This window comes from Falco naumanni, chromosome 6, assembly GCF_017639655.2.
Source record: "Falco naumanni isolate bFalNau1 chromosome 6, bFalNau1.pat, whole genome shotgun sequence".
NCBI classification, from domain to species: Eukaryota; Metazoa; Chordata; class Aves; order Falconiformes; family Falconidae; genus Falco; species Falco naumanni.
Window position 1 is genome coordinate 91,399,360 of NC_054059.1, and position 27,463 is coordinate 91,426,822.

General features: G+C 50.3%; 2 protein-coding genes across 4 annotated transcripts; one reads left to right on the forward strand and one right to left on the reverse strand.

The window, feature by feature from the left end:
* Positions 1-7,458: 7,458 nt before the first annotated feature.
* GALM (galactose mutarotase) lies at positions 7,459-21,150 on the forward strand. Its single transcript, XM_040597871.1, has 8 exons — positions 7,459-7,804; positions 8,285-8,439; positions 11,255-11,461; positions 12,914-12,995; positions 16,242-16,383; positions 16,478-16,652; positions 17,129-17,240; positions 20,963-21,150. Exons 1-7 carry the CDS (start codon positions 7,609-7,611, stop codon positions 17,204-17,206), a joined length of 1,035 nt encoding a protein of 344 aa, XP_040453805.1. The 5' UTR covers positions 7,459-7,608; the 3' UTR covers positions 17,207-17,240; positions 20,963-21,150.
* SRSF7 (serine and arginine rich splicing factor 7) lies at positions 19,064-27,463 on the reverse strand. 3 transcript variants are annotated; one of them, XM_040597872.1, is made up of 9 exons: positions 27,354-27,463; positions 26,843-27,023; positions 26,522-26,698; positions 25,563-25,637; positions 25,362-25,463; positions 24,954-25,007; positions 22,773-22,817; positions 22,167-22,202; positions 19,064-21,000 (listed from the first exon to the last, which is right to left on the reverse strand). In XM_040597872.1, the coding sequence occupies exons 1-9, from the start codon at positions 27,379-27,381 to the stop codon at positions 20,946-20,948; spliced, it is 753 nt and encodes a 250-aa protein (XP_040453806.1). In that variant the 5' UTR covers positions 27,382-27,463; the 3' UTR covers positions 19,064-20,945. The 3 variants fall into 3 exon arrangements, with proteins under 3 accessions (XP_040453806.1, XP_040453808.1, XP_040453807.1); XM_040597874.1 differs by having other exon boundaries at positions 27,360-27,403; XM_040597873.1 differs by having other exon boundaries at positions 22,071-22,202; positions 27,354-27,396.

Genomic DNA, 27,463 nt, shown 5'->3' on the forward strand with positions numbered 1-27,463 from the left:
TCACTTAGTTAGCCTTGACATAAATCCTTTGCGATTTGCCTGTAACACAACTTTTGCCACTTTCCCAGACTCCCCAAGCAAGGCACTAACTAGCGCAAGGATTTTGACTGCAACCAAGGGGTTGAGTTCCCAAGTATTGATTCAATTGTCTTCACAAAGAGGAAAAAGAAAAAGAAAAAAACCCCAAGAAATCCCACTTTCACTTCGCCCTAACTGACAGCATCTAAACCTGTGTCAATTACACGGCTGCTGCTGCTGCTGCTGCCAGCCAAAGATGACAATATTGTGATGGGGCTGGAGGAATCAGGCTCAGTGAAGGCATCTAGGGATCTTTATGCAGACAGCTTTCTCTTACACAATTGCAGTACAGCTCACCGCCTGAGCTACTCCACGACTACTCCTTCAGCTTGCACACCCTGCCTGAGGAAATGCTGCTGATACAAATAAGGTCTGTGGAGCATTGTTGGCTGACTCTTGAAGAGCTCTAGTGACTTGGCTAGGATGTTGCACTTGATGAAGCATGTCCTTCGGGTCTCCTTAACACACTTTCGTGGGTGATGCACTTCATCTTTCCACACTCCACTTCACAGGAGCATTCATGCATTGTCCAGCTGAGCCACACGTTTAGACAGGCTACTGGCCACATAAGAGAAGTCATCTTAGTGGCGTGTGTGAGCAAACTTTCAAGGTTCTTTTTTTGTCTTATGATGTCTGCACTGAAGAAAAGTTGCTGCTGAGAATAAATCATAATTATACCAGCAAGAATACTTACCTAGTACAAACTACTTCTCCAGCAGAGGAAGGTTTTTGCAGCCTTCCCCAAGTTTTTAACATAGCTGCCATTTCTGCTTTTAATACAACAAGGCTTTGTAAAGTGCATGTTCTGTGTCATTAGCAGCTCATTACAAATGCCAAATATCAAATAATGACAAAATTTACCCCCAGTTTAACTCGAAGAAATATCTAGTAGTCCAGGAATACTCTCATTAATCATTCTTTAGACCAGTACTGCCCATCCTAGAAATCAAGTCATGAATTAGGCCTGTCCTGCTGCCTCCACACCCTGGCTTAAAAATCAGAAGTAATGGGTTTTGTGGTTAAAACAGTCTGAGCTATTTTCTTTGCCTAGTGGTAACTTGAGACTGTTTCTCATACTTGGATCATGTTTTTAGTTATGATTTTAAGTCCTCGTGATGGCTGCAGATTTCCTGTTTAAGGTAAGCCAAGATTCTCCCACACCTGACTCTGTTTTGGGTAAAGAAAGAGATTTTGTTACTCTGCTAAAACTGCAGGTGTTGGTCACAGTAAACACAGGTGGTGTGTTTCAAAGACAGATGATAATCTATAGAATCAGGTAATACATTGGATTGATTGTAAAATTTTATCTTCGTATGCCTTTCAATTTACTTTATTGTTTCATAAATCTTGCCAGAGAAATACTTTCCCCCCCCCTTGCGTTTAGTATTTTGTATTTTAAATGCTGTTTCCACTGGAGTGCTTCAGTGACAATTTTAAGATTTTGGTACACCACAATCCACCAGGGCTAAAAAGGCAGCCAAATTTTCTGATACAACAGCAGAAACCTTAGGTCAAGAGCTTTATAAAAAGGCCATAGGAAATTCTCAGATTAAAAAAATTGAAACATCACAAGTTTAACACAGAACAGACACTTTAAATGTTAGATTTAAATGTGAATGTTTAAATATAGCTGAAACCTGCACAGACTTATGTATTAAAAGTTTGGCTCTCTAATCATTTAAAAAAAATAAAAAAAAAGAAAATAAAGAGCCACGAGTCCTTGCAGTGAAGCATTTCGAGATTTCCAGCATCATTATTTTCAGGGGGTTCCTTGACAAAGTCTATCATCCTGTCTTACCCTGGGATTTCCATGATCTTTGAGTATTATCCTTAGAGGCACTACACAAGTAATCTTGGTGCCCTTCACACTGTGAGAGGAACAGGGCCTGAGAACCCCAAAATTATGTTCTCTTGTCTTGCAGCCAGCCTGGTGTCAGCTGCGGGCTGGGTGCGGTGTGTCCGCCCCGGGCTGGAGGGGCAGGGGACCAGTCTGGGCCCCCCTGTGCCCAGCACCCACGGGCTCTCCCTGCCTCCACAGGGCCCCGCAGCTTGCTGCAAGCACAGAGGCCGTGGCTGGGTCCTCGCAGCTGTCCTGGCCTGCCACCCACTGCAAGGCAGCATCACCTCTGGCTTTCCAGGACTATCCCTCCACAAAAACCCGCCTGGCTTTAGTTGTACCGGTGCCCTTAGATACAAGCCTTGTGTAGAAACGTGTGGGCACGCCGAAGCCATGGGCTTTATCCAGCATTGCCTGGGGAGAAGGGGTTGCTCGTACAACTCCCTGGTAAGCTGCTTTACCTCTGCGGTAAAGCATTACACTTCAGCAGCAAAACTGTAGGCACAAAACCTGTGTGTATGCTATGCCTAAATTTAGCGGGGGGGCACAGGGGGAATCTGCACCTCCATATGTGTGAACTAAGTTCTTATCACCTGCTGCCTGCAAGCCAGGCACACCCCCATCACATCCGAAGGCCTAGTTTTGTCCTGTGGTTTCCCCAAATACCCTCCCTCCCTGCACCTTTGCACGCCGCTGTTGCTCGCACAGGAACTGTTGGTGTTCGCAGCCTCTAGCAGATGATGCAGCTCTTTTATCTCCCTTTGGCATCTCCCAGCCAGTTGCTAACGCGGTGGAGTACACATCTAAGAGCGAATTTTCTAGGACATCATGTGAGGCAAAATGCTTTCCCTGTTTTTTTCCTCTCTCCTCTCATCCTAGCTCCTCCTGCCCCCTTCTCCAAGCCGTTTTTCATACCCTCCTCCCCTTTTGCTGGTCTCCGCAAAACCAAACTGATGCTCATCGCTGGTGCTGGGACCCTATGTAGGTCAGCCCCTGTGACTCATGAATCGGAGCTGCAGCGGCTCTGCAGCTGCTGCCTGATGCGGGAGGGCCACCACTCTGACCGCTGATGGTGCCGCTTGCCCCGGCCCCCCTCCGCGCCCCAGGCGGGCAGCAGGAGCCCATGCCATGCCAGCTGGCCGCTGTGAGCTGCACAGCACCCCGCCTCGCCAGGCTGGGGCCCAGGACGACTTCCAGGCCTTTCTGCTCGGTGCCCCCTCCGTGGCCGTGGGGAGCCAGGAGCACGGCGCTGGTCCTGCTGCCGGGAAGTGCTTCTGCACTGGGCTCCTCAAGCAACAGCCCACAGCGCACGGGACGGCAGTTTAGCGTGGCAGTCAGAAAAGTTCTGTGCCTGCAGATGGGGGGGCTGGCATCTGCCAGCTGTGGGATCCCTCTGAAAGGCTGTTTTGTCCGCAGCGAGACCCCTTGCCCTCCCCAGAGCTGCAGCTCCATGCAACAGTTACTGCACCGTTGCTGTCACCAGTGGAAAAAACGTTGAACGATGCAGAGCCGTCCTCCTTGACACGTTCCTGCTTTGACCTGCTTAGGCGCTTTTGAAACTCCTGTGATTCCCCACCGCCCCCCCCCTTGCTTTGTAGGGCCCTCAGCACTGAAAACCGGTTGCAGCACAACCCTCAGTACCTTTCCTACCAGTTTTCAGTAACATAAATGGAAACCAAGTCCGAATCGTCACCCCCATCAGCCACAAGGCTGTTCTACCATTTCGTATGGCGCTTATATTTTCGTACCTTTAGACCTGTGACACATCCTCTTCAAAGGTTAATTCAAAATTAGCTGTGTGGCCATAGAAAGGAAAGTCTGTCTCTCAGTGTACATTATAGTCCCCAGCCCCCTTCAAAACAAAATAGAAATGTCTCTGGTTCAAGGCAGCTTACACAACAGCGAGCTGCAGGAGCCGTAAGCTATTATTTTAGCTCCCAAGGAAAGTAATTACTATAGCAACCAACACATCCGAATGGCTTTTTGGTTGCTGCTGAGACACAAACAACTTGCACACAAAGGCACATCTGAAACGTGCTGCGGAAAGTGTTCTCAGGTAGCTGTGTTTTTTGAAGAGCTTTGTAAAATGTGCATAACTGGCTCCTGGTAAATGACTGCCAGAATAATAACAGGCAATTGTACCATGCCACGATCCTAAAATAACCTAATCAATGGCTCAGTATATTTGCCCTTGAAGAGATGAAGCAAAAAAAGTGCAGGCTCATTTTAGCCCTGCGTGCTGGGAAATACCCGGCAGAGCTGAAGGTACATTCAATAAACAGACAATAACGTGGTGGGGGGAACGTCTCCCCTTTTGTTCTGTGTACTGATGCAAACTCCCTGCCGGCTTTAGTGCCAGCTTATCCCCTCGGGCTTACATAGAGTTGCTGGAAAAAGGGGACTTAATTGTAGCCTTGTAGTGCTGGAGAGTGTAACAAGTGACGTCTGTGTTCCTGCCTGTGCCTGTGCAGCAACCAGCCCCAGCAGACCCCATCTCCAGCTGCAGCGCTGGGCAACAGCAAACTAATTACTGGCTATTGCTGAAGTATTACAGCATTTGGAGTGTCTCTGTCACCTTCACATCGAAATGCTGCTGGTGTAGCAGCAGCTTGATCGTTTCTGGGCTCTGCATGCAGAACTGCACCACTTCATGGTGCTGAGACACATGGTCCCCAAAACAGGAGATCTGGTCCCAGCAGCCTGGCCCAGGAGTACTGTGCAAAGATTCCCCACAGGGCAGATGCAGATGCAGACATGTCCTCTATCTCAGGGATGGTGAGTGGCATTAATGTCACACTCCTGCTCCATTACACAAGGCTGTTCTGCTGAAGATGGGGGCAATGGACCTGGGTAACTCAGAACAGAGCTGCAGCTTTTAAGTGAGCACATGAGCACAACATGTCCCTTCACAAACCTGAATGGCCTTTTAAGATATTTTTGTCATCAGTTGAGTCTCAAAGTCTTGCTCTAGGTCCAGAATAAAGGGAAGATCAAAGCTGGCTTTAAAATAAAGACAGAACTAAGGAAGGAAGTGTAGTGATGTAATTTATTACAAAAGTGCATTAGGACCAGCCAAAAAAGGGATCTTGTAATAGCAGGTACTGCATGACAGAGTATTGGTTTGCTGTAGCCTTGTAAGTGAAGTCACTTTATTTTGGATTAAAGACAAACATCTGAAAAAGCCCCACAAAAATAATATACCCATAAGAAATAGCACAGACACGTGTGAAATCTGATGCCTCACTTCTGCCTTGCAAAACTGTAGCTGCCCCGCAGGCACCTGAAATTTCCAAGCTGCTGATCCCAGGGAAATAAATTCTCCTCTCTAATTTTTCTCGTAAGTTTATTTTCTGACAGTAGTTGACAGTGCATTAAATAGCTCCCTTTCAAAAACAAAACAAAACGTTTGTTTGCACAGTGTGTCTTTTATTAGCTTTTTGGTGGGGGAAAGACAGGACCATTCACTCACGGACAGACTCCCCAGTTTGTCTTTGCTACTAAACAGAGATCTCTTCGCCTGGTTTAGAGGAGCTGGCACCAGGTTCTGGGCAGCACGACACCTGCCTTCGTGCCATGCCTCTGCTCTACCTGCAGGGTCACTAGCTGTGACAGAGCAGATAAATCCCTGTTCCCCACAACCATTTTGGGTTTTGTGTTGCAAAAGGCTGCTGCACTACCTCCTCAGTGAGAGGAAGGGGAGGCACGAGAAGAGAGCTAGAGCACTGCCAGCTACTTGTGCAGAGCCGCAAGACAGAGAAGTGAAACCTAAGTCCTGGAGATGAGCAGCAAGCTTTTCCAAACACCTGCCAGCAGTGGAAGTGCCCTGTCGCCAACATCAGGCATGTTCAGGCCCCATACTGCGGTTTTCTTCTGGAAAGACAAAAGAGAAAAAGGTAAGCAGCTTGCATTTGAGCCTCGCTGTATGCATAACTCAGTGCCACAGTGAATAAGGCCTGAAACAATCTCTCTTAAAAATGGGAATGACCAAAAAGAACATCCAGTGTAGTGAGACGCTGAACACAACTGGCTTGTATCCTGCCTCTTCCCCTTTGTCTGCCTTCCCCACTTGCCAGGGGCAGGCAGGTAGGATGCACACAAAGGCAAATGATGAGAAATCCTCTAGGTAACAAAGCAGGACTCTTGAAGTACCTTGCTCAAACCCTGTCGAGCTGACATTGCTCCACTGCCTTTGCTGTTTTGTGCAGGATTCAGCCTTGTGCAAGCTGGTGTCTTTTCCGGTTTACCTGTCAGCTTGAAAATTGTGAGGATGGTTCATGAGCAGATTTGTTTGTGGTATTGGTTTTGCACCTGCATGGTCCTAGATGTCACTAGGGCTTGAGTGATCTTGCATCTGTGAAGGAATGTGAGAAAAGGAAAGCCTGTGCATAACTATTACATCGGACAAAGGGCTGGATCTGGATCTTCTATTGCGTCAACCAGAGAAGCAAATCAAAATGGCAGCTGCTGTTGTGTTACAAAAGCACACCTTAACAAAAACCTGCCTTTGCGAAGCAGAAAATGCCTCCCATGTCTGGAGAGGCACGTTAAGAGAGAGGTAGAAGGAGCCAAAGTGCTACGGCACGAGCTTCTGGGAATGCTTTGCACATGAAAACACTTCGTGAATCAGTTATGGCTGTGACTGTCCTCTCTTGTGCCTACGGAGCCTTCCTTGCTCCACAGCCCGTGCTCCTCCCTGGGCCGCTTCAAACAGGACGTGGTATCGATGAGCAGTGAGAAGTGTGTCGGCTTGCGATGTTGTTCTCCAACCGCGCACTGGTTGTGAAGGTGCGGAAGAAAACAGAGGAACCGCCATTTGCGTTACACTGCAAAGACGAGGCCATCCTTAACGAGGAAGCGCAGGTTTCTAAACCACCTCTGTTCAGCCCCTGGTGGGAGGTTTTGTTTCTGTGTCGGCTCGGAATCTGTAGTTTGTCTTGTCTAAAGGTGACTGCTAATGTTGGAAATGAATATTCAGCAACCACTGGTTGACCGTTTTTGGTGGCAGTTCTTGGAATTATTGGTTCTTCGAACACATTCTGAAAATGGTCCCTCATGAAAATGTAACAGTATCCAGTCGTAGTGGCGTTGTTCTGCCTTGCAAAGGAGCCTTGCCGACAGATGTCAAAAATGTGCACAGGCATTACTTAAATTAAATTAAATTAAATTAAATGTTGCTAGGGTTTTCCTTCAGATGGGAATTGCCTGTGAAGGCCTGAGACAGACAGGGAAAGTCAGTATTTAAAAATATTTCGGTTTTTAGCGGCGTTGGGGTCAGGGCCTCGAGAACACGGCTTTGAGAGTCAGGCCGGGCCAGCAAAGTGCCCGGGGCCCGACCTCCGGCTCTGTCAGCGGGGCCGGGGGGGCGCAGGGGGCGAATTGCGTGCCCGGGCGGGCGGGGGAAGCCCCGGCGGCGCCAGCGCCTCAGGCGGGCGAGGGGAGCCCCGGCGGCCGCCCCGCGCAGGCGGCCCGGCCCGGCCCGGGGCCCTGAGGGAGCCGCGGCGCCTCCCCCGCCCCAGCGCCTCCCTCTGCGGCTGCGCCCAGCGCCGCGGGGCCGGAGCGCGGACGGGCCCCCGGGGCCGGGGGTGGCTGCGCCGCGGAGCGGCGCTCGTCGCGGGCCGGCCGCCGCTGTCGCCTCCGCCGCGTCCTTCCCGGCAGGGCCGCAGCTCCCGCCGGCGGTGCCGGGCCCGGGCGCCATGACGGAAGTCAGGCGAGAGGCGTTCGGGCAGGTGCCCAGGGAGGCGGGAGGAGGAGCGGTGGAAAAGTTCGTCTTAAAGTCGGACAGCGTGGAAGTGCAGATCCTGTCCTTGGGGTGCATCATCGCCGCTCTGGAAGTGAAGGGCCGGGATGGGGCGTTTTCAGATGTTGTCCTAGGCTTTGACACTTTGGAAGGTGGGTCTAAATCTGTTCCTTTCAAAACAAAAAAAATAATACACCAATCAGGCAATTTAACCAGCATTTTCTGGTTTATTGCCACACTGCACGATCTGGTTCTAAGGGTCCCTTCCAAATCACGGGCTGGATAAATACAACTCCTGCTGCCTGTCCTGGGCGCAGTGGTGGGCAGGGAACGGGGACATTGGTGTCTCCAGGTTGTGGTGCACCCCTCCAATGGGGTATCCCGGTGTCACACTTTGACCGGCATCAACAGAGGTCTTTCCTGCAGCTCTGCAAAGAATACAGAACCCATCAGGCTGTTTTAATCGAAGACATGCATGACTAGCGAGCTGTGAGTCCTGCCAAACGCCAGGACCGCAGCCACCTGTTCAGCACGGGAGGGAAGCCGAGAGACATCCCTGCAACCGTAGGCGCACCTGGAGACCACCCCTCCCATCCCCGTCCTGTTTAACTGCATGCTGCTTTTCTGGCCAGGTTACACGAGGAAGCACCCCTTCTTCGGCGCTGTCGTGGGGCGTGTTGCCAACAGGATTGCCAAGGCGAGGTTCGCTGTGGATGGGAAGGAGTATCACCTCTTCCCCAACGATGGGCCCAACAGCCTGCATGGAGGAGCCAGGGGATTTGACAAGGTGAAAACCAGGCTGGCGGGGCCCCGGTGTCCTCTGGCACACAACCTGTGGGGTTCTGGCAAGGGGGTATGTCTTCACTCAGATCCTGTAGGATTTTGTGGTGGTCACTGAGTTGAATCAGCTCCCAGAAAGTGCCGTGGGCGCAGGAACCAGGGGAATTGAGACCCCACGAGCTTGCTGGATTGGCCTCCCTTTGCCTGGGTGGCTTAGCAGGGCTCGCTTAACGTCATCCTTGGATACCATGCAGAGCGCTGCTGTGCTTCCCCTGCATTACTGCAGCCCTGAGGCCTTGTGAGCCCCGTTCTTACGAGGTTGTCCTGGGATGAAGTGCTGCCTCTGCAGAGCTGGGCTGGCACACAGCAGTGAGGGCCCAGCCTCACGCATGATGGAGGCTCCCAAGGCACCAGCTGCGCCGCCTTTCAGTGGGTGCCGTCGGTGTGGCAGAGTCCAAGGAAAGTTTCCTGGGGTATAGCGATCCTCACAGACTCATTTTGCACCTGCAACAGTTTCAAGGCTGTTACTACCTGCCCATAGCTCCTCCCAGAGTCAGAAGGTCCTGTGTTCGCAGAAACTCAGTATCGTTGCTGTTTGCTTTTGATAGCAGTCACAAGTAAGGGGAGAGCAGGGTAATGCTGACAGTTCAGTGCAGTTATTGCACTACTCCCTTTGATGCTGCTTTCATCCCAGTGGCAGCACACCCCATGTTCTTGCTCTTGACCCACAGCAGCAGGTGACTAGATCAGGCCTGAAGAAAGCCCCAGCATCACTGTGTCCCCTTCCCACCCCCTCCCTGGGATCACCCTAGATAAAATGAGCTTTCCCTGGACCCAGGGCACTCAACTCTTCCTATCTTCTCTGAAGAACTGCTGCTGAAGTCACTAGAAGTAGTAAGAGCAGCAGAACATCTCTCTAGAAAGCCTTCCCGATAACCGTGCTGATTGCATAGCAGGCTCAGTAGTCTCTGCTTTCCTGAAGCCTTGGGCTTTCTTGGATCAAATGCATGTGTAACTAGCAAGCCGCTGGTCCACCGTTTCCCCAGAGGAACGCATGTCAGTGCGTGATACAGCTGCTTTCTTGGTTAATGTTTTGTTTCATGAAAGGACATCCAGGCTGACAGGGAAAAAGTCACAGTCTCTGGAGAAAAGCTCACTTCTGGGCAGCGCCGTGTGAACTGGCATCACATTGGGATCAAGTGCTCCTCAGCCTTAGGAAAAAAGGAGTACTGGGGTGACTTGTCTGTTGAACCCCCAGAGAGGATAATTTAGTTTCAAGTTTCTTTATATGCCCTGACCCGCTATGAGCTGGAGCTGAAAACATGCACTCTTTTGCATCTAGGGCTTCCAGACTGTCTTTTGCACGTGGGGGAAATGGCTTCCTCTCCTGCCTCTTCCCCTTGCTTGCTGAAGACACACCAGCTCGGTGGGGATGAGGGAGGGCTTTGTATCCTGTGGCCCACGAGGCACACTTGGGCACCTGCTCAAGACCCCCTCCAGTCGGGAAACGGTCACTGCACAGAGACCTGTGGTCAGCCCTAACAAAAACAAGACGTGCTGGCTCTTGGCTGTCACTGTCTTGGCTGTCTTGTTGGTTTTTCCTGAACTTGTAGACCTTGGTGCTGTGGTCAGCATGTGGTGGTCTGATGACAGGGAAGCTTACAGCTATGCCTACATGGCAGCAATATCAGACCGTGCCGCTTGGGGATTGGATGGCTTAAGAAAATAACCCTCTTAGATTAAAAAAAAAAAGTGCTGCCTGTATGCTTACTGGCCTTTAATAGCTTTTTCTTTGAATAACTTAAATAGAAACTCATACATAAAACCACCGCATCCCCCAGCAGCAGGAGCTGCAGCTGAGCTGCACTCAGTGCAGGGGGACATGCTCCACAGCCTGGTTATCACGTTTGGCACCCTCGGTCCCTGTGTTTGGTGAAAATGTTGGCTTTTGACAAGGGCCCTGAGTTTGTGATCTCTGCATAGGGCATGAAAGGGGTCATCTCAAAAGTGTTATTTGGCCCCTGCCCCTAGATCTGTCCTCTTTGATTAGTCAGTAACTATTCCTCAGGTAGACGCAATGATGATCTGGAGACGGGGCACCTTGCCTCTTGTCAACATCGGTCCTGCGAGGGGCTGAGACATCTGCTTAGCATCAGGTCCACAGCCAGGCTCAAACAGGCTCTCTGGGCAGCTAAATTTACGGTGTGCTGGCTTGTTTCACTTGCCAGCAGGTTTGGCTCCAGCAGGGCCCCGGTTTCTGGTAGGGGCAAGAAACGGAGAGGTCCGAGTTCTCTGAATCAGCATTGATGTGTGGATGTATCTGGAAATACACCTAGTGCTATTAAATTAACCCAAGCCCAGACCCTAACAGGAGCTCCCAGTGTGTATTTACACTGTCCTGGAGGCCAGCCCTCAGTTAGCTGAAGGAAGGGCAGCAGCTTGCTGAGGCGTTTCACACCAAGAGATCTGTGGGAGGGGGAATAACTCCAGCTGCAGGGAAGAAATCAAATTTGTGAATCTTCTTAGGCGTGAAGTACACAGGCTGGGACAGACTCCCGTCAGAGCAGGCTGGTGCTTGTGTTTTCTCCCACTTCCCCTTTTCAGCAAGAGGATACTGGTTTTTAGTCCTTCATAGGGAGAAAAAGATTGGGCTTTTTTCTTTTCCTTCTAGGAGTAAGAGCTGGGAAGATGGTTGAAAGAACCTTTGTTTCAGTGCATCGTTCCTTGAGTACCTTTTGTCCCTGGGTTCAGCCCAGCCTGTGGCAAGACAGAAGGGCACGGTGTTTCCCATGACTGTCCCACCCTTGGCATACTCCTTGCAGGTTCTCTGGAGCCCCCAGGTCCTCCCGAATGGTGTCTGCTTCTTCCGGCTCAGCCCTGATGGGGAGGAAGGCTACCCTGGTGACCTGAAAGTCTGGGTGACGTACACGCTTAGTGGTGGGGAGCTGGCCATCAACTATCGAGCCCAGACCAACAAGACAACACCCATCAACTTGACCAACCATGCGTATTTCAACCTTGCAGGGCAGGTAAATGTGGGGAGATGAACCCCATGGGGAGGCACTGTGCAGGGGAAGGAAGCCTGGGGACTCATGGGATGATCCACGGGCTTCCCATGGGATCACTGGGACAAACGTACTGGTCTGGGGATACAGCATGCTTCTGGGGACACAGCGATGAGGGTTTGTCTCTATGCATCATGGGCTGCATGTACCTACAAGCTGGCACAGGACTGAATCACATAGACCTCAACTGAGGACGTTATGCCAGTGTGTCATGAGCCCAGCCATCCCATCACGAATATTTACTCTCCTTTTGTGTGTAACTGGGGAGTTTCAGTCTCCTCTCATCCCTTGGGAAGATTACAGAGGAGGTGCAGGACTGGCATGCCCTAGTGATGGAATGGCATTCCTTAACTGTCTTCTGTTGGCACTGCTGAGACAACGTACTGAATCCTTGCGTGGCTGGTGCAGCTGAGAGCAGGGCCTGTGGTGCCAGCCATAGCCTGCCACCGAAATACCCAGGTCAAAATGGGGAGGAGAGGCATCACGGAAAGGGCACATGAGGCAGCCAAGGCTGCAGAGCAGAGCAGTAGCAGGGAGGCGAGGGCTCCCGCACGCCACTCCGGGGCCCGGCCAGCTAGGTGGGCACTGTATTCGGCTGTGCTTTAGTCTCATCCTGTTTACAACTGGGCTTGGAGGAAAAGGGTTTGAGAAATAAGATGTTGCTGGGCAGAGCAATAGGATGGGTCAGGGCAGTCACACTTGGATGTGAGACGAAGAGTCTTAGAAGTGCTAGTGAGTGACATCCTAGCCCCTCCATGCAGGGGGTCTGCTCAGGCTACTGCCCGAGTAATGTCTGTGCAGTTCTTAGTTTACCCTCCATTTGTCTGCCCAGCAGTACAGTAATATCAACACCTGCAGCATGCAACTCAGGAGCGTTCCCAGAGGAATGGGAGACCTATGGGCATGAAATTGCTGCTCAGATTAGACAGTGATGTCCAGGCTCAGCTTTGATCCAGCTCCCCTTCCAGCCCAGCAGTTTCCCTGCCAGCATCCCGAGGCTGCGGGAGAGGAAGAGGAGCGCAACCCCCCACACTGCAAGAGATGAGCCAGGAGGATGTGTTGAACTTCCCCAAACTTGCCTCCTTCCCTTTTTGCCTGCTGCCGTGTGCTCAACAGCCGGCGTGGTTTGGCTAGTTGACCTGCAGGGTGGTAGGGCTTGGTGCAAGGTACGAGTTCAGACTGATAGCCTGAGCCCTGCAGGATTTGCAGCTCCTGGGTCCTAGGCAGGCATTTGTCTGTGCTGGTACCATTGTCCTGTGCCCAGGGTCAAAGTGAGATGATGGCCAGGAGGTCCCCCAGGCACTACCAGACCTGCTGTAGCACTGCTGCAGAGAGACACTTCCCGGGTGTGCTTAGGGCTGCTGGAATGGTGGAAGGGCTGCAGCAGGAGTCCCAGTATTTCCCATCTTCCTGCAGGGCTCACGGGATATCTACGACCATGAGATTTCTATTGAAGCGGATTCCTACCTGCCTGTGGATGACACCAGGATCCCTACTGGTGGGTGGTGGGATGCTTGCAGAGTGTGGTGGGGACTTTTTACAGATGGGTGGTTGTGGGGATGAGGGTACGGTGCTGCCCGGCAAGGGTGGGCACACCAGGGCCCAGGGGACCCCAGGCACAGCGGGGCCCTCCCCCATGGGCACAGTCCCGAAGCACCTGAGCAGAGCAGGCAGAGCCCGGCACTGGTAACAGGGTCCATCGCCAGCCCCAGACCTGGAGAGGGGGGTGAGACAGGGTCCACCCGGGGGCTGCAGGCAGGGGCAGCAGGAGATGGAGCCAGAGGCAAGTGGGATGCGAGGCTGCAGGGTGTGTTCAAGGGGCCCATCCAGGAGACAAGCTACCTATGACACAGGACCAAAACATTTCCCCCCAGACCCCTTCGGCCAGCATTTCCCTGCAGGCCGGTCCCCACGCCAGGGAGGGTCACTCAGCGCTTTGAGAGCTGGGATTAACCCGGGCTTTGCCTCTTTGGCTTCCTCTAGCAGTGCTCAGCTTTATCATACTTCTCTACTGGGATTTTCCACATGATGTCAAAGTCGTACTGCCACAGATCTTATTTCCATGAGATCAGCGTGCGCTCAAAGTCCACAGAAAGCAGGAAAATCAGTTTCTTAAGCCTCAGTAAAATGCGGGAGACACAAGCAGCATGCTCCAGGCAGAGGGCTGCATCCATAAATGCGATGGCCCACCAGCACGTGGTCAGACTGCCTGCTCTGGGGGGCAGCTCCCAGGCCCAGTGCTGAGCTCTGGAGCTGCTGGGATTGTTCGTGCTTGGGAGCCTAGCATCATCCTTCCCTGCAAGAGCACAGCTGAGCCATCGGTCCCCTCATCAGGACGGGAGAGCTGAGCTGGTGCTACTGACTAGGAGGCTGAAGACACAAACGCAGCACTTCTCTTTCCTGCCTTTAATGTCCTGCGTGGCTAAAACAGGAAAGTCAGTTAAGGGTAACAGCATGTTTTCCGTGCTAAGCAGGTTAATTAAACAAAGGTGGTATTGCTTCTGACTCCAGCCTCGGTGCAGAGAAGTGAGCTGGCAGCCTCTTGCACCCAGTCTTGATTCAGGTTAAAAAGGAGAAAACGGGGCTTTCTAGTTTTCTTCCCTCCCTCTGCCCCGCCGCTGTTCCTCCCCATAAATGATTGAGCTGCTCAATTAAATAATCTGAACAAGCTGGGACAGGGAACGCGTTTGCCATACCCGCAGGAGGGCCAGCACTGAACACGTGCACTCGGCCGTGATCCCGCCGCTAACAAGGGGCGCCTCGCTGGGGGTGGCTTGACTCAACCCTCCCCCTGCGCTGCTCCAGCACCCACTTTTCATTTAGTGTTAAGTGACTGTGCTGAGTTGCAGTAAGAGTTGCTCAAATTGCAAAATGAATCTGATACGAAGTTTTATTGTTTTTAAGAATGAAAAGCATTATTTAAAAAAAAAAAAAAAAAAAGAAAAAAGCTGGTTTTGGCTTAACTTTTGAAAAATGTAAAATAGATTAAAATAATCAAAAAAAGCAGACTTCCAGATTTGCTCCTAAATGGTGGCTTTTCATCCAGCCCAACTGGCTTAGAGGAATGGGGACCACCAGAGTTCAGATGCTGCACCACGGCAGGCGGCGGGGGGCACGTGTGCAGGAAGGCTGTGCTCCCGAGTGCAGCTAGCGTCAGCCCCAGGGAACCTGGCTCTGGGGTGGGATGTGTGCCTGAGGGCTGCGTGAGCTTGTGGGGCGGTTTCTGGTAAGCAGAGGCTCTGCTGGAAACAGCAGGGCTTGTTTTCCTGATGCTCTTGCAGCGCTCCTTTGCCGAGTGCACCTTCTGACATCAGGAGGGAGAGGAAGAGAGCCTCTAAAAAGCAAAAAAAGAAAGAAAGAAAAAAAGAAAGAAGAAAGCAAGCAAGCAAGCTTTTCAGCTTTGCTGTCTGCTAAACCCAGGGTTACATCTGTGTGCATAAACCACAACCACTCTGCATGCATGCATCAGCTTGCACCTGGTCCAGGTGGCTTTTGCTCAGCTTGGTGTAACACGCCTGGGCTCAAGCACGGGACGAGCTTATGGTGGTACCAAACCCATGGCCCTGCTTCTTCCCACTGCTTTCACCACGGAGCTGTTTCACATCCTAATTGCGGCCAGCTTGCTGCCCCTGCTTTTTGCAGTTCCCTCTGGAGTTTTGGATAAATGTAGCCTTTGAAGGTGATAAAACTGGGTATATTCTTAGCCCTGGGGTGAAGATGAGATCTGTGCAATTATTAAGGACAAGAGTCCTTGCATGCAAGGTATTTTTCCGCCCCACAGCTGAATTCAGTAAATGCACTCCTTTCAGATACAATCAGAAGCCACAGAAGTGTGCTGTTCATCAGGTGGAAGCTGTTGTTTCTCAAGGTTTACACAGCAGAACTGGTGCAGAGCTGCAGCTGAGCAGAGCACAGCACGTGGGGCCAGCACCGGGGTGCCGGGGTGCTGCCATCCCCAACACTGCCAGCTGCCTGCTGACCCTTGGGAACCTCCTCCTTTAGAGAGGGGTAGAAAAATGTGACTTTAGGGAAAATTCCCCTCTCCTGCCCTTCCTCTCTCACCTCCCCCATGCAAACCCCTTGCCTTTTTTGGGATCGCTGTGTTTTGCGCTGTGTTTAGTATGCCTTAGGGTTGTTGTTCTTAGGATGCTGCGTCCCCATATCAGGCCTTAAAAAAAGACTTGAGAGAAAATGTTGATTTTATGGTCTTAAACCTTTTATCCCTGAAATAATGCCTTAGGATGGGAGGGGACTGGCCCCAGCATACAGCCCACATTCACCATCCCAGCAGGTGGGCCATCTTTGTGGCCATCTCACGGATGTTTGTTCAGAGATCTGGGAGGATTTGTTTATTTATTTAGAGAGTATATGTGTATAAATCTTAGGCATATATAAATATTAATAGCTAATAAGTTTTGGGGTTATGTTAATCAGCTTGTATAGTTACATATACAAGCCTCACCTCTTGTTTTCTGGCTCCTTGGCTTTGCTTTGTCCCAGCTAAGCACAGTGGTGTCCCCAGGGGCTGCCAGCGCTGCTAGGGGACAGGGGGGTGATGTCCCAGCCCAAGTCGTGGTGGCCACAAGGCAAGCTTGCTCAGAGCAGCTTGCTCACAACAAGACAAGGATCACAAACAGCTTAAAACCCTCAGCTCACCGAAGTGAGGGATCTCAGCCCTGCGTGGGGCCAGTGCCATGGGTGTTGGCTGGCATGTGGGTGACACTGCTGTTCTTTCCCTGCCCAGGGGAGGTGGCTGCAGTGCAGGGTACCGGCTTTGATCTCCGGCAACCCGTGGAGCTGGGGAAGCACTTGCAGAAGTTTCGTCTGGATGGCTTCGACCACAACTTCTGCCTGCAGCAGGCGCAGGCTCGACGCCTCGTGGCCAGGTAGGCTGGGACCCCAGCGGGGGTCTCTCACCATGGGAGCCATGGGGTGCCTACTCGGGCAGCCCCTTGGCATCCTCCACCAGCATCTCCCTAGGGCTCGCCACCTGCCCAGTGGCAGGGCCATGGAGGTTCACACCACCCAGCCCGGCGTCCAGTTTTACACCGCAAACAACCTGGATGGCTCCCTGAAGGGCAAAGGCGCTGTCACATACCCCAAGCACTCGGCTTTCTGCCTGGAAACCCAGAACTGGCCTGATGCTGTCAACAAGGTGAACCATCCCCCCACCCCTGGGAGCTGCTTGGGTCTGTGGCAGGGACCATTCCACCACCCCTGCCCCGTCTCTGGGGCATCAAATATGTGAACGGAGTCGGTTTGGTGAGGGGGACGCTTTGTAGGCAGCGGAACTGAGGCAGGCACAGGTCACACCATCCCATAGCATTGGGCAGCGGTCGGCCAGCACAGTGGGGACTGGCCCCGCAGAACCCACCTTCCCAAGGGCATGGGGTCTAAAGCAGAAGAACCCTGCTGTCCTCTCCACAGGACCTGAATTTAGCCAGGAGGGAGGACTGGCCCACCCCGCTGGCCAGTAAGCAACGGGTGGTTAAATGCTGCCATGGGAAGTGCTAAGGGGGGAGCCATGGGACCCTGCCCCAGGAGGGCCGAGGGGATGCAGCCATGCCCTCCTGACTCCTTCTCGTCCCACGGTGTCCTCACAATCACTGACGTGCTGCTGCGTCTCTCCAGCCCCACTTCCCCAGTGCCCTACTCCGGCCGGGCGAGGAATACAACCACACCACGTGGCTCACGTTCAGTGCCATGTGAGGAAAGGGGATGCCGACGTCTGCCTCTGAGAGAGGTAAGTGCCTCTAGCAGGTTAGCCAGAAATCCCACCGGGTGCTGAATGGCACTTTCAAACTACCCTGGGCGATGTATCCCATTTCGGAACTTTTTTCCTCCTCTGTGGTTTTCACCGGTGGTTTGTGCTGGCTTTAACTCTTGGTGCCACCTCTGCTGCTCTCTGGTCTGTGCAAAGCTCTCACCCTCTGTCCAGCCTCACCCTGGGCACTGGGTTTTGTTTTGGAGCAAAAATGCACAAGGAAACACCTTGTTTAAGGATATGGCGTGTTGCAGCTCAAACTACAGCAGGGGAATATCTCATAATATTCATGTGGAGCACGTGGGAAGGATAATAGAGTTGTAGTTTTTCGTTACAACATCAGCTATTCCTGGCAAAAAGCTCTGAGCCATGCGGGCTGCTGCTCTCCCCCTACCACAGCCTGTTGAAGGGCACCCTGCCCTCCCTGTGCTGGGCAACGGCAGCCCCCACAGCCAGAGCTGCCAGCTGCCAGCAGCACTGCGATGGCATAGGTATGCAGCAGCCACATGGAACAGCTCTGTGGGGGACAGGGTGCTGGGATTGCTGGGATTATCCCAACCAGCTGCCCTCGCTCCTCTGGCTTAACACCTATTTTGAAGCCAGCAGCGATAGCTGCACCGGAGCATCTTCCATGCTATGCCTTGGCTGCTGCAGTGGAGCGGGTGCATCCGTAGTCCTGACAGTCCTGAACATACAGCTGCAGGAGGAAAATGATCATCTTTAATGTTGTGTTTACATGTGAAATGCGTACCATCCCCAAAACCCTGTGACAGGGGCCTGTCTGATGAAAACCTCCATGTTTCTGAGGTTTCACGAAGAATTGGCACAAGCCAGGAGGATGGCGGTACCTCCGTACTGGGGAGCTGGCACTCCTCTCCCCAGCGACACAGGGGTGGCCGGCGCCCTGGGCCAGGCCCCCACGGAGGCACTGCAGCCTGACTCCCCCCTTCTCCTGCCCTGCTGCTGGAGGGGCTGCACAGGCCCCGGTGGGTCAGCCGGGGCCTGCAGGGCTCCGAGCACCCTCCCCCGGCTCAGGGCTGCGGGAACAGTCTTGCCCGCAGTGGTTGTGCCTGGCCATTGGGTTTGCAAACGTGGCAGACCCATCACAGGCAGCTCGGCCACCCTGACCCCCGAAAGGAGCGTCCCTGCGACGCCCCGAGCACACGGATGCACCCAGCCGTCACACATCAGGTGCTGCGGCCCGTACCCAGGGATGGCATCACTCGCAGAATAGTGCCCGGTGGGTCTGGGCCCGGGAGATGCTGGGCTGCAAACCAGGGGCAGAAGCAGCATCGTCCCTGCGGGCATTGCCCCCCGCACTAGGGACTGCGGGTACGTACCCCCTTGCCCCCGGCAGCCCGGCTTGCGCAGGGGGCGCGCACCCACCCCAGAGGGCCGCAGCAGCCCTGCACACACCCCCGCGGCCGGGCAGCTTGCCTAAGAGCTGACCGATAGCGCACAGCCCTTGGTGAAATCCTGCCAAACCGGGGCGAGAGCTGGAGCTGCCAGGCGGCTCCAAGGGTAGTGACCGGGGCTGAGGCAGCACAGCCACCCTCGATTTTGGTCGCCAGAGGACACTGGGCTTGCCACTGCTCCCTCTGCGCCTGGAAGCACTGGCTGACCCTCGTAATGGCCACAGCCGCAGGCAGGGCCAGCCCTGCTGGTGCAGCCCTGCCTCCTCGCTCAGGTTCTCGCTGCTGAGCCTGGGCTTAGAGGAGCCCCGGTCCCCTCACAGGAACCCCAGGCTCCTCTGCTCCATCTTCCAGCATCTCTGGGTACTGAAAAACAGGTACCAGTACAGCTGTCGTTAGTCTGCAGGTTTATTGTGGAGTAGGCTTGCCCTAAGAGTACAGAAGAGAAAAAAGCTGATCAAATTCCAGAGCAGTGGCGTACGCGTGCCTCTCACCAGGTACTATAGACCAGGCAGGGAACACACAACCCACAAATATTCCAAACGCAAGTCACAGGCTTTGGGCACGTCTGCTACATCATGCAGGGCAACGTCTGCGTCACTGCCCTACTCTCCCACTGTGGCGGCGATGGAGTTTAATGGGTATTGCCAGAACACGGGTCACTGCAGCCGGCCGATGAAACACTAGCCCCCGGCGCCGAGCGCGGCGGGAGCGGCCAGGCAGACACCAAGCACCACAACAGCTACGACCAGGCACGAAGGCCAGACAATGCTGCAGCACGACAGCGTGCTCGGAACCTGGGCAATTATACTCATACACTGAAAAAGCTCCATAAAGTCATTGTTAACAGGAAACCCGTTTTTTGAAAATCATGGCTAACCCAAGGTGTGACCAGTTAACCTTGTAATTTTTTTTTTTTTTCATTTAAGATGCTCTGCTGTGGTTTACACACGGGAAGCAAACTGCCATGATAGATTGCATAAGCCCAAACAGGGTCGACTTTCCATTTCGGTGCGTGTTTCCTGCTGGCCAAATCTGGCCTTTATTTCTACTAGATAACCGCTCGCAGTCAAAAAATGTTTGCTTTTTTTTCCCCCTACACCTACCCATTAGTTTGTTCACAGTCTAACATTATTTCCAGTCTTTTGCTGCGATCTGTTGTCAACAAAGTGCCTTTATCATGCAATTCTTGACTACAGAACGAGGACAAACACAGAGTTTGACATACCTATACACAAATAATTAATCCTGCAATTGCGTGTGTATTTGCAGTAGAAAATTAGGTTAATTCAACAAAATCATCTCCAGGATCTGGGCTACTTTAAAACCATACCAGTTTCTGGAAAGCAGGTTAGAATTCCTGAGGTCAGCTGTGAGTCTTTCACTTTAAGGAGGAAAGTTTGAGTGAGCTGCAGAAAGACTAATAACCGCTTATGTTTGCCTCTCAAACACATTTTCTTAAGGTCCTTCAGAAAGTAGGTCAGAAGACCTTAACGTCTTCCTTCAAAAAGGAAAACGTCTTGAGACATTTTAAGGAATTTTCTTTATATTAATAGCCTAAAGGACTGAAAAATGCAACAAGCAAAGGTAGCAATCATCAAGCTATTATTAATTCCTATTACATTTAGAGGTTTCTGCAGATGTTACTAATTTAAAAAGATGTCAGTGTTTTGAATAAAAGCCCATCCTTAAATTTCTGGGCATCTGATATTGCAACTAGTCAAGTGCCAGACAGTAAGCTTTGCAGAATAATCAGATCACGGAGAAAAAAAATCAATGGCATATGCAAGTTTTTAGCCACCTGCAGACAGAGATGGATTTTAAACTCCATTTCAAAGAAAGCAGAAACTGATCCTTTCACCAAAGACCATTCAACAATAAACGTGGAAAGTGACTAGTTTGAGAAGACACCGATATTAGTCATTCCCATTTTAGACATTTTTCATCCACGTTACATGGCACACAGCTAAAATTACCCAAATGTTAACAGAAGCAGCAGGGTTACTAGAGAAGTTTTAGTTAAAAATACACATTTTATTTCAATGTGCCAATAAAAAAGTCCCACATTTTCATATCACAGGAAGTTAATTCATACAATAAAAAGAGACCTGCGCTAGTCTATTGGTGTGACTAACTCAGAAGACCCAGATCATGCCAAATTTTAGTTGATATACTCTTCTATCTACATTCTTACATTTACAAAGACACCACAAAATCCCTTATAATAATGTAAGCAAAATAACTTTCTTCCTAAAAGATTAACTTCATAACTTTAATCCATTCTTTCAGGACTTGCACTTCTTTGAGGGCTTCCTGATGGTGAACGACTGAAAGGAAAAGAATCCACAGTTAACATTGCAGTAATCATTTGGGATTCACAAATACAGGAAAAATCAACAGGAGCATACCTAGAGTACTCCGGTACACTTTAAGCACTACTTTTTAATAAAATAACCAACCACTATTGACAAAGTTAATGGGTTGATGATTTTATGTTAGAGATAATACTTTTTTTTTTTTTACTTTCACATTTTTGCATTTCTCTACTGTTATTTTTATAATACAATTTAAATGTGATCACTGTAAAGTCACCTAAAGAGTACTACTAATAGTGCCCTTCGTGGAGGCAGGATAATTCCTTCACTATTCTGATACAGCAGCTTGTCAAAACCTATTATGGTGCTCACTCAGCATTTATGAGCCTTTATTATAAAGTCCCTTGTGATTGTGAGGTTAGGCTGCATACAGCCACGTTTTTAAATGAAGAAAACCTAAGTATAGAAATTGGGGGGGGGGGAGGCGCGGAATAAAAGATGCAACTTGCAGGACAGAAAGATCTCCAAGGCAAGGGACGCATCATGGCAGGTCTACTGCTATTCTTACTAGGATATATCCCCTCCCACAGATCCTGAGCGCTGGAGTTTTAGAAATGAATTATCGGAAATCAAACTAGGGGGAAAAAACCGCTGCCGATTCTGTCACTACACATATATGCATACACACATACAGAGATAATTATTCACCAACTTATTGCGGGGGAAAAAATAATCTGAGTAACAGCAGTCAAAATAACACTTCTTCCATTTCTGCCTGCTATGCCAGTTTACTCCACTCTAAAACCCGCAGTGAGACTGGGGAAGATAATGAGACTCAGAGCTGATTCCCACATTTATTCTGTGCTTTAAGCTCTTTGAGCTCACCAGTAGGAAGTCTCTGGGCAATAAAACTGTTAGTGAACTGAAATGAACACAGGAGCAGACAAAGACAAGACGCAACGCTGCTACGTAACCAGTATCCCAAGGAATTATTACTACATATATATTACCATACATAAAACCACAATCACAACATTATTTCTGTTGAAGAGATCTCAGCAAAATACCTTTCCAGTATTTACCTACAAGCAGCAGTCAAACTCCTCAGCAGAGATCACTGCAGATACTAAAATGCCAGCTCTACGAAGTCTATGTTACTATTAGGGAGATCAACATACCTTCTCTTTGGAGATGGTGATCGGGACTTTGACCGACTGTCAAAACAGAATATCATCAATGCGGCTTAAAGATCAAACGGAACTTTTATATTCAAAAAAATAAGCATCCTAGACAGCAATGGAATTGTTATGGGAATCTAGCCAGAAGCTCTTTGAAACAAAAAAGTTTTCAAATCAACTTTTACTCTGACAGGGATTATCAATTCATGTAACATGGAGATTAATTTTAAGCAACTGTCTTCCATAGAAAAACAGGAAAACAAGGGGTAGTACTACTGAGGTGAGGCTTTGAGAAAAGAAACATTATCACAGATTCCTGCTGTTTTATCAATAGCATTAATAAAACTGAAGCCCTTTATCTGAAGAAAAATGTAACAGAACCGACCATAAAGACACAAAAAAATCAGTACGATGTTGGAAACTACAAAGAGTTAACGAACACATTCCAAATAGCTGCAGAGGAAATTGAGTCATCTCTGTCACGTCACAGATTAGCTGGGCACCATGTTTGGGGCATTTTTTTCTAAAGGACCAGGCCCCATTAATCATGCAAACCTGATACTGAATTCTAGATGCTACTGCAGGCTTTATCTGTGTTATGCTTACCTCTTAGCCGGTGAGCCAGATTTTGATCTGCCATGAGACCTAGACCTACAACAAGAAAAATCACAGCTCAGCAGGGATGGTGGTAGCATGCCTGTTCCCACATTTGAGACAGCAAGATTCACAGTAAATGTGTAAGAACCGTCATAATTGAACAGGCAGAATCTTGCAAGTGTCCAGGGCTTTTCCCACTAAGTTTCAGAAGAAAGCTTTTTAAATGGATGCTGCACATGTTGCTCTCTACTTTGGTCCCTGGTGGATGACTGCTGTTTGCTGACGCAGGTGGAAGGAATACATGAACAACCCCAATCCCAACCAGTACTTTCACAAAGCTAATAAAAAGCCATGCTCTGAAGTTGCAAGTTTTATTAGGCCTGAGTGACATCTACCACTGTGGTTGGAACTGGCTGCAGGTGGCATGCTTCTGCAAGTATCTCCTCAGTGCATTCCTCTTATGTATGTGCTTGCTCAAAATACTCTTTTTTAAAAAACTGTCTGAAATTAACCCTTGTGAAAACTCTCAAAAATGTCAAGTCTTTGAGGTAAGACTGCTGCACCATAATAACACTAATACCACCTAAAAGAATAACTGAAATTTTTACATTCCCAAAGGAAGTGTTCAACTTCCCACATCCAAGACTTTCCAGAACAACTTCCAGATGTACACTGTGATGCTGTCAAAGCAGCGAACATCACGTAACAAGTCAGCCTGTCTTCCTCATGAACCAAGAGCCTGTCTCTGGGCACTATGCGTTCCTTTGATTCTTCTGTGAGGAAACCATCTTTCAGTTGCCTTGTGGAGTTGAACAGTGACTTCTTGGAGTTAAGCACTGCTACTTTGCCACTTCTCTGTTCTGGTACATCTGTAATTTCCTCTGCCGTGGTTACTTAATCTCTACTTACAATGAAAGCTGTCACACAACAGAGATTAGAAATTTCACTAAAAGCATCCGTTACACTGCAGAAAACCATCCTGGTACTAAAAAAAAGAAAACAACGGTAGTAAAATCAAGATGTTTTTCTCTTTGAGAGCCTGTTGACTGGGGCTGTTTGCTGTTCATCACTGACAGTGTGAACAGTGATGAGCCATGATTAAGTCATGTTGGAACAACTGGTATTAAAATTCAAGATATTTCAGCAACAGTTAGAGAAAGCGTACCTGATCAGTGAAAGGCACTGCTCTACCGCCTCAGGGAATTTCCCTGCTCTTTTTACAAGCTTTGGGACAGTTTGTGTGAATTTCTGCTCTTAACTAAGCCACACCTGGTCTTCATCTCTCTGTTCCCTAAAAACTCCCATCATTACTTGCTGTTCCACCCTCAGTAAAGGCCACCACCACCTTTCGGCACCAAACCTTTCCGTGTTTCTTCACAGTTTACTACTACGTTACTTATTTCAAAGAGCAGCCATCAAACCAGAACAGTAAGCCCAGGAACAGGCGGCAGCAGAGCAGTACCATCTCCTTCAGGACAGAACTTCAATTTGATCTTGTTCTCCTACAACAGCTTGTTGGGGACATCCAATCAACCTGTATCAGCCAGGCTGCCTGGACAAGGTTGCACAAAGCACAAGCTGCATTCACTTACTATGGAAGGTTTAAGCCTCAACTTAAGACAACAAATGACATCCTGTGTTCCTTTAAAACTTGGTCGTCACCCGTGCAGCATTTTTTGTTGGTACAAAATAATTCCGACAGATGTTTATCTCAAATTTAATTCAGCTCCTGCAGGCTGACACTTTGTTATTTGACAGAGCTGGAAACAGTTGTAACACTCACAGTACCAGCACATGCATTAATGCTTTAACATGCTACCGGAAGGGCATCCTGATTTCTGGCAAATAATGGGAAGAATCCACAATCTCATGTGTGCTACACACAGAAGAAGAAAAAAACCCAACTTTTCATATTAATTCTAAACGTTTGCAACGTTAGCTGGTAACGCAACCTGATTAAGTACTTAAAACAGTACCTGTGATGACTATCGGGACCTGGGTATTAGTGATACGTAAAACAATAAAAGGAGAAAAAGCAATCTGCTGCACTGCTTTTTAAAATTACGGACCCCTGAGTTGGTGGAGAGAAAGCAACAGCCTTTTCTGAAAATCTTAACAGTTGTATAGAAAGTCTAAACAGACTTTTAAGCAGCTTTTACTAAGTGTCCGCAGTTACGGAGCAGATCTTACCTGCTTCGAGGCCATGTAACAGATCTGGATCTAGATCGGGATCTTGATCTAGACCTGAAATAAAAAATTAATTAAAAAAAAATAAAAACTGAAGAACTCAAGTCAACCAGAAGTGACAACAATTACAGTGCTATGTTAAATTTAAAACCTACACTTATATCATTAGATATTTCGGACATCAAAAATCATCATGCGACACGGAGCTATGCAGGCTCTCAAAACTAAATATATTACCATGCCTGCAAATTAAACTAGGACTATCAGAAACCTTTTAAAGCATGATGAAGTCTGCTTTATAGAGGTCAACACCTTTCAAAGTCTACTATCAAATACCTTTTTGAATCCGTTAACTAAACGAAAAACAACAAAACCAAAGCACACAGACTATTAAAAGTTACCACTAATTACCTTGATCTCTTCAAGGAACCTGATCGGGACCGGCGGGGAGACACAGACCTAGACCTACGAGGAGAAATGGACCGAGATCTACGATAGGAAGCTGACCTGGACCTGCAAAGAAGCCAATGGAAAGAGTTGTAGCTTTTAAAAAGCACAGCTTTTCTGAAGCAGGAGCTGCAAAGAAAGAATGAAAGACAAACTTAAGCCCACCTCCTTCCGCGACTCCGACTGCGAGACCGAGAGTATCTTCTTCCTCGGGACCTTGAACGAGATCTAGACCTGGACCTGGTTTTAGGTTAGAGAAAAAAGGTATCAGCAAACAGCTGCAGCAACCGGTGCACGTGAGGCCCTGCTGAAGTCAAAACTTATTTCAGACAACTAAAGAACTAGCATCTGTCAGTTGGAAAAATCTCTGGGCCTATTTTTCTCGAGCATTTTACTACCTAGAAAAATGTTAAAAGCTGAATTACATTGCAGAATTACATTAGAATAGAAAACACTGTAATGCGTATTTAAAATAAACCTTGCAAGTTTGCAGGTCGACCCTCTTTGGCCCAAGGTCTAGCAGATCTAGACGATCTAGAAGTATCTATAGCCGATCGCTGCATCTAGGTGTTCTCTTCAATCTAACGACGATCAAACTGACAGCCCAATGAGCCAGGGTGAGGCTTGATTGACGCAAGAAGATTTTTCTAGGTGGGAATGTGGTCAATCTGGTGTTCCTCTTTCTAAACCGGAGGGGGGCCCCAATTGAAAGCCAAATTTACTGTTACGGCGATCACCGTCTCAAATTTTCTGCCCTTAAAGAATAAGGTGAAGCTACGTGTAGATGGCTCGAGGGGATCTGGCCTCTTATGCTGATCACCTCAAGGTCTAGGAGGATCTTAAGTGTCGGATTTGCAAGGCGCCTCAGCATGAAATCTTAAGGCTCGTGACATTCTGAATCAAGGCGACTGACTCAAACGAAGAAACCTGAAAGGTTTTGACCAGGTTGATTATTAAAATATTAACATTCGATAGAAATAGCAACAAATTGTAATATACACCTATACATTTATTCTAGCGTTAAAACTTTAACGAAAACTGGCGTAACATTCTGTTCTTTGCTAACAAGAGCTATGCAAAAGTGAACTGGCGAGGCAACCCAGCCGCTCCGGCCCCACACGTACCTGCTCCTCCTTCGGCGACTATAGCGGTGACAGTCATAGGCATAGTGGCCTTTCTCACCACACTCGTAGCACCTGTCGTTGGGGTCAAAGGGGCGCCGCGCAGGAGGCCTGTCGTAGCGGGAGCGACGGGGCATCCCCGTCGACACTTCCACCCTCACCCTCGAGCCGCATATCACCCTGCAACAAGTCCGCGACGGCTCTGAGTTAGCTGCTACTGCTTACGCCAGAACTACAACGAGAAGGACCCGAGGGAAAGCCCCGGTCTCTCTCTGGTTTTAAACTGGGCTGCAGCTGCTGCGAACACCTGAAATGCGCACGTACTTCCCGTCAAGTCCACGGACGGCATCTTCAGCGTCCCTCGGGTCTTCGAACTCCACGAAGGCGAAGCCCGGCGGGTTCCTCGCGATCCACACGGTTCTCAGGGGCCCGTAGTAGCTGAAGGCTCTCTCCAGCTCGCCCTTGCCCGCCCCCGTGCCCAGGTTGCCCACGTACACCTTGGTCTCTGCCGGGAGGGAAGCACCGTCAGCGCCGGAGCCGGACGAGGCGACGCAGGCAGCGGCGCCCCCCCCCCGCGCCGCCATCTTGTCGCCGGGCCCGCTCCCGCCTTCCCCACCGCGAGCGGCGGCACGCGCGGCCGCGCCCCCTCCCCCACGGCCGCGGACGCAAGATGGCGGCGGCGGCTACAACGGCGGCGGCAGCCGCCCGGCCTGGCCTCCCGCCCCGCGCCGCCTCGACCGCCGCGCCGGCCGCCCCCGCCGCGGCCTCCCCGGCCGCGGTTCCCCCTCCGGCCCTCCGCTCCCCCCCGCCGCCACCGCCCGCCGCCAGCACCCACCGCCTCCGTATCGCCCGTAGCGCGACATGCTGACGGCTCCGCCGGCCGCCCCTCCGCGCACGCGCCGCCGCCGCGCGCCGCCCGCCTCCCCCGCGCGCCTCGCGCATGCG

Bases quoted from the DNA above. Each gene is read 5' to 3' on its own strand.
- SRSF7 (XM_040597872.1), bottom strand. From the start codon at position 27,381: ATGTCGCGCTACGGGCGATACGGAGGCG. The intron at 25,638-26,521 runs GTACGTGTGGGG...ACCTAAAACCAG, and splicing joins AGTCGCCGAAGGAGGAGCAG to GTCCAGGTCTAGATCTCGTT. The intron at 22,203-22,772 runs GTAAGCATAACA...CTGTTTTGACAG, and splicing joins TCTGGCTCACCGGCTAAGAG to TCGGTCAAAGTCCCGATCAC.
- GALM (XM_040597871.1), top strand. From the start codon at position 7,609: ATGACGGAAGTCAGGCGAGAGGCGTTCGGGCAGGTGCCCAGGGAGGCG. The intron at 8,440-11,254 runs GTGAAAACCAGG...TACTCCTTGCAG, and splicing joins GAGCCAGGGGATTTGACAAG to GTTCTCTGGAGCCCCCAGGT. The intron at 12,996-16,241 runs GTGGGTGGTGGG...TTCCCTGCCCAG, and splicing joins TGACACCAGGATCCCTACTG to GGGAGGTGGCTGCAGTGCAG.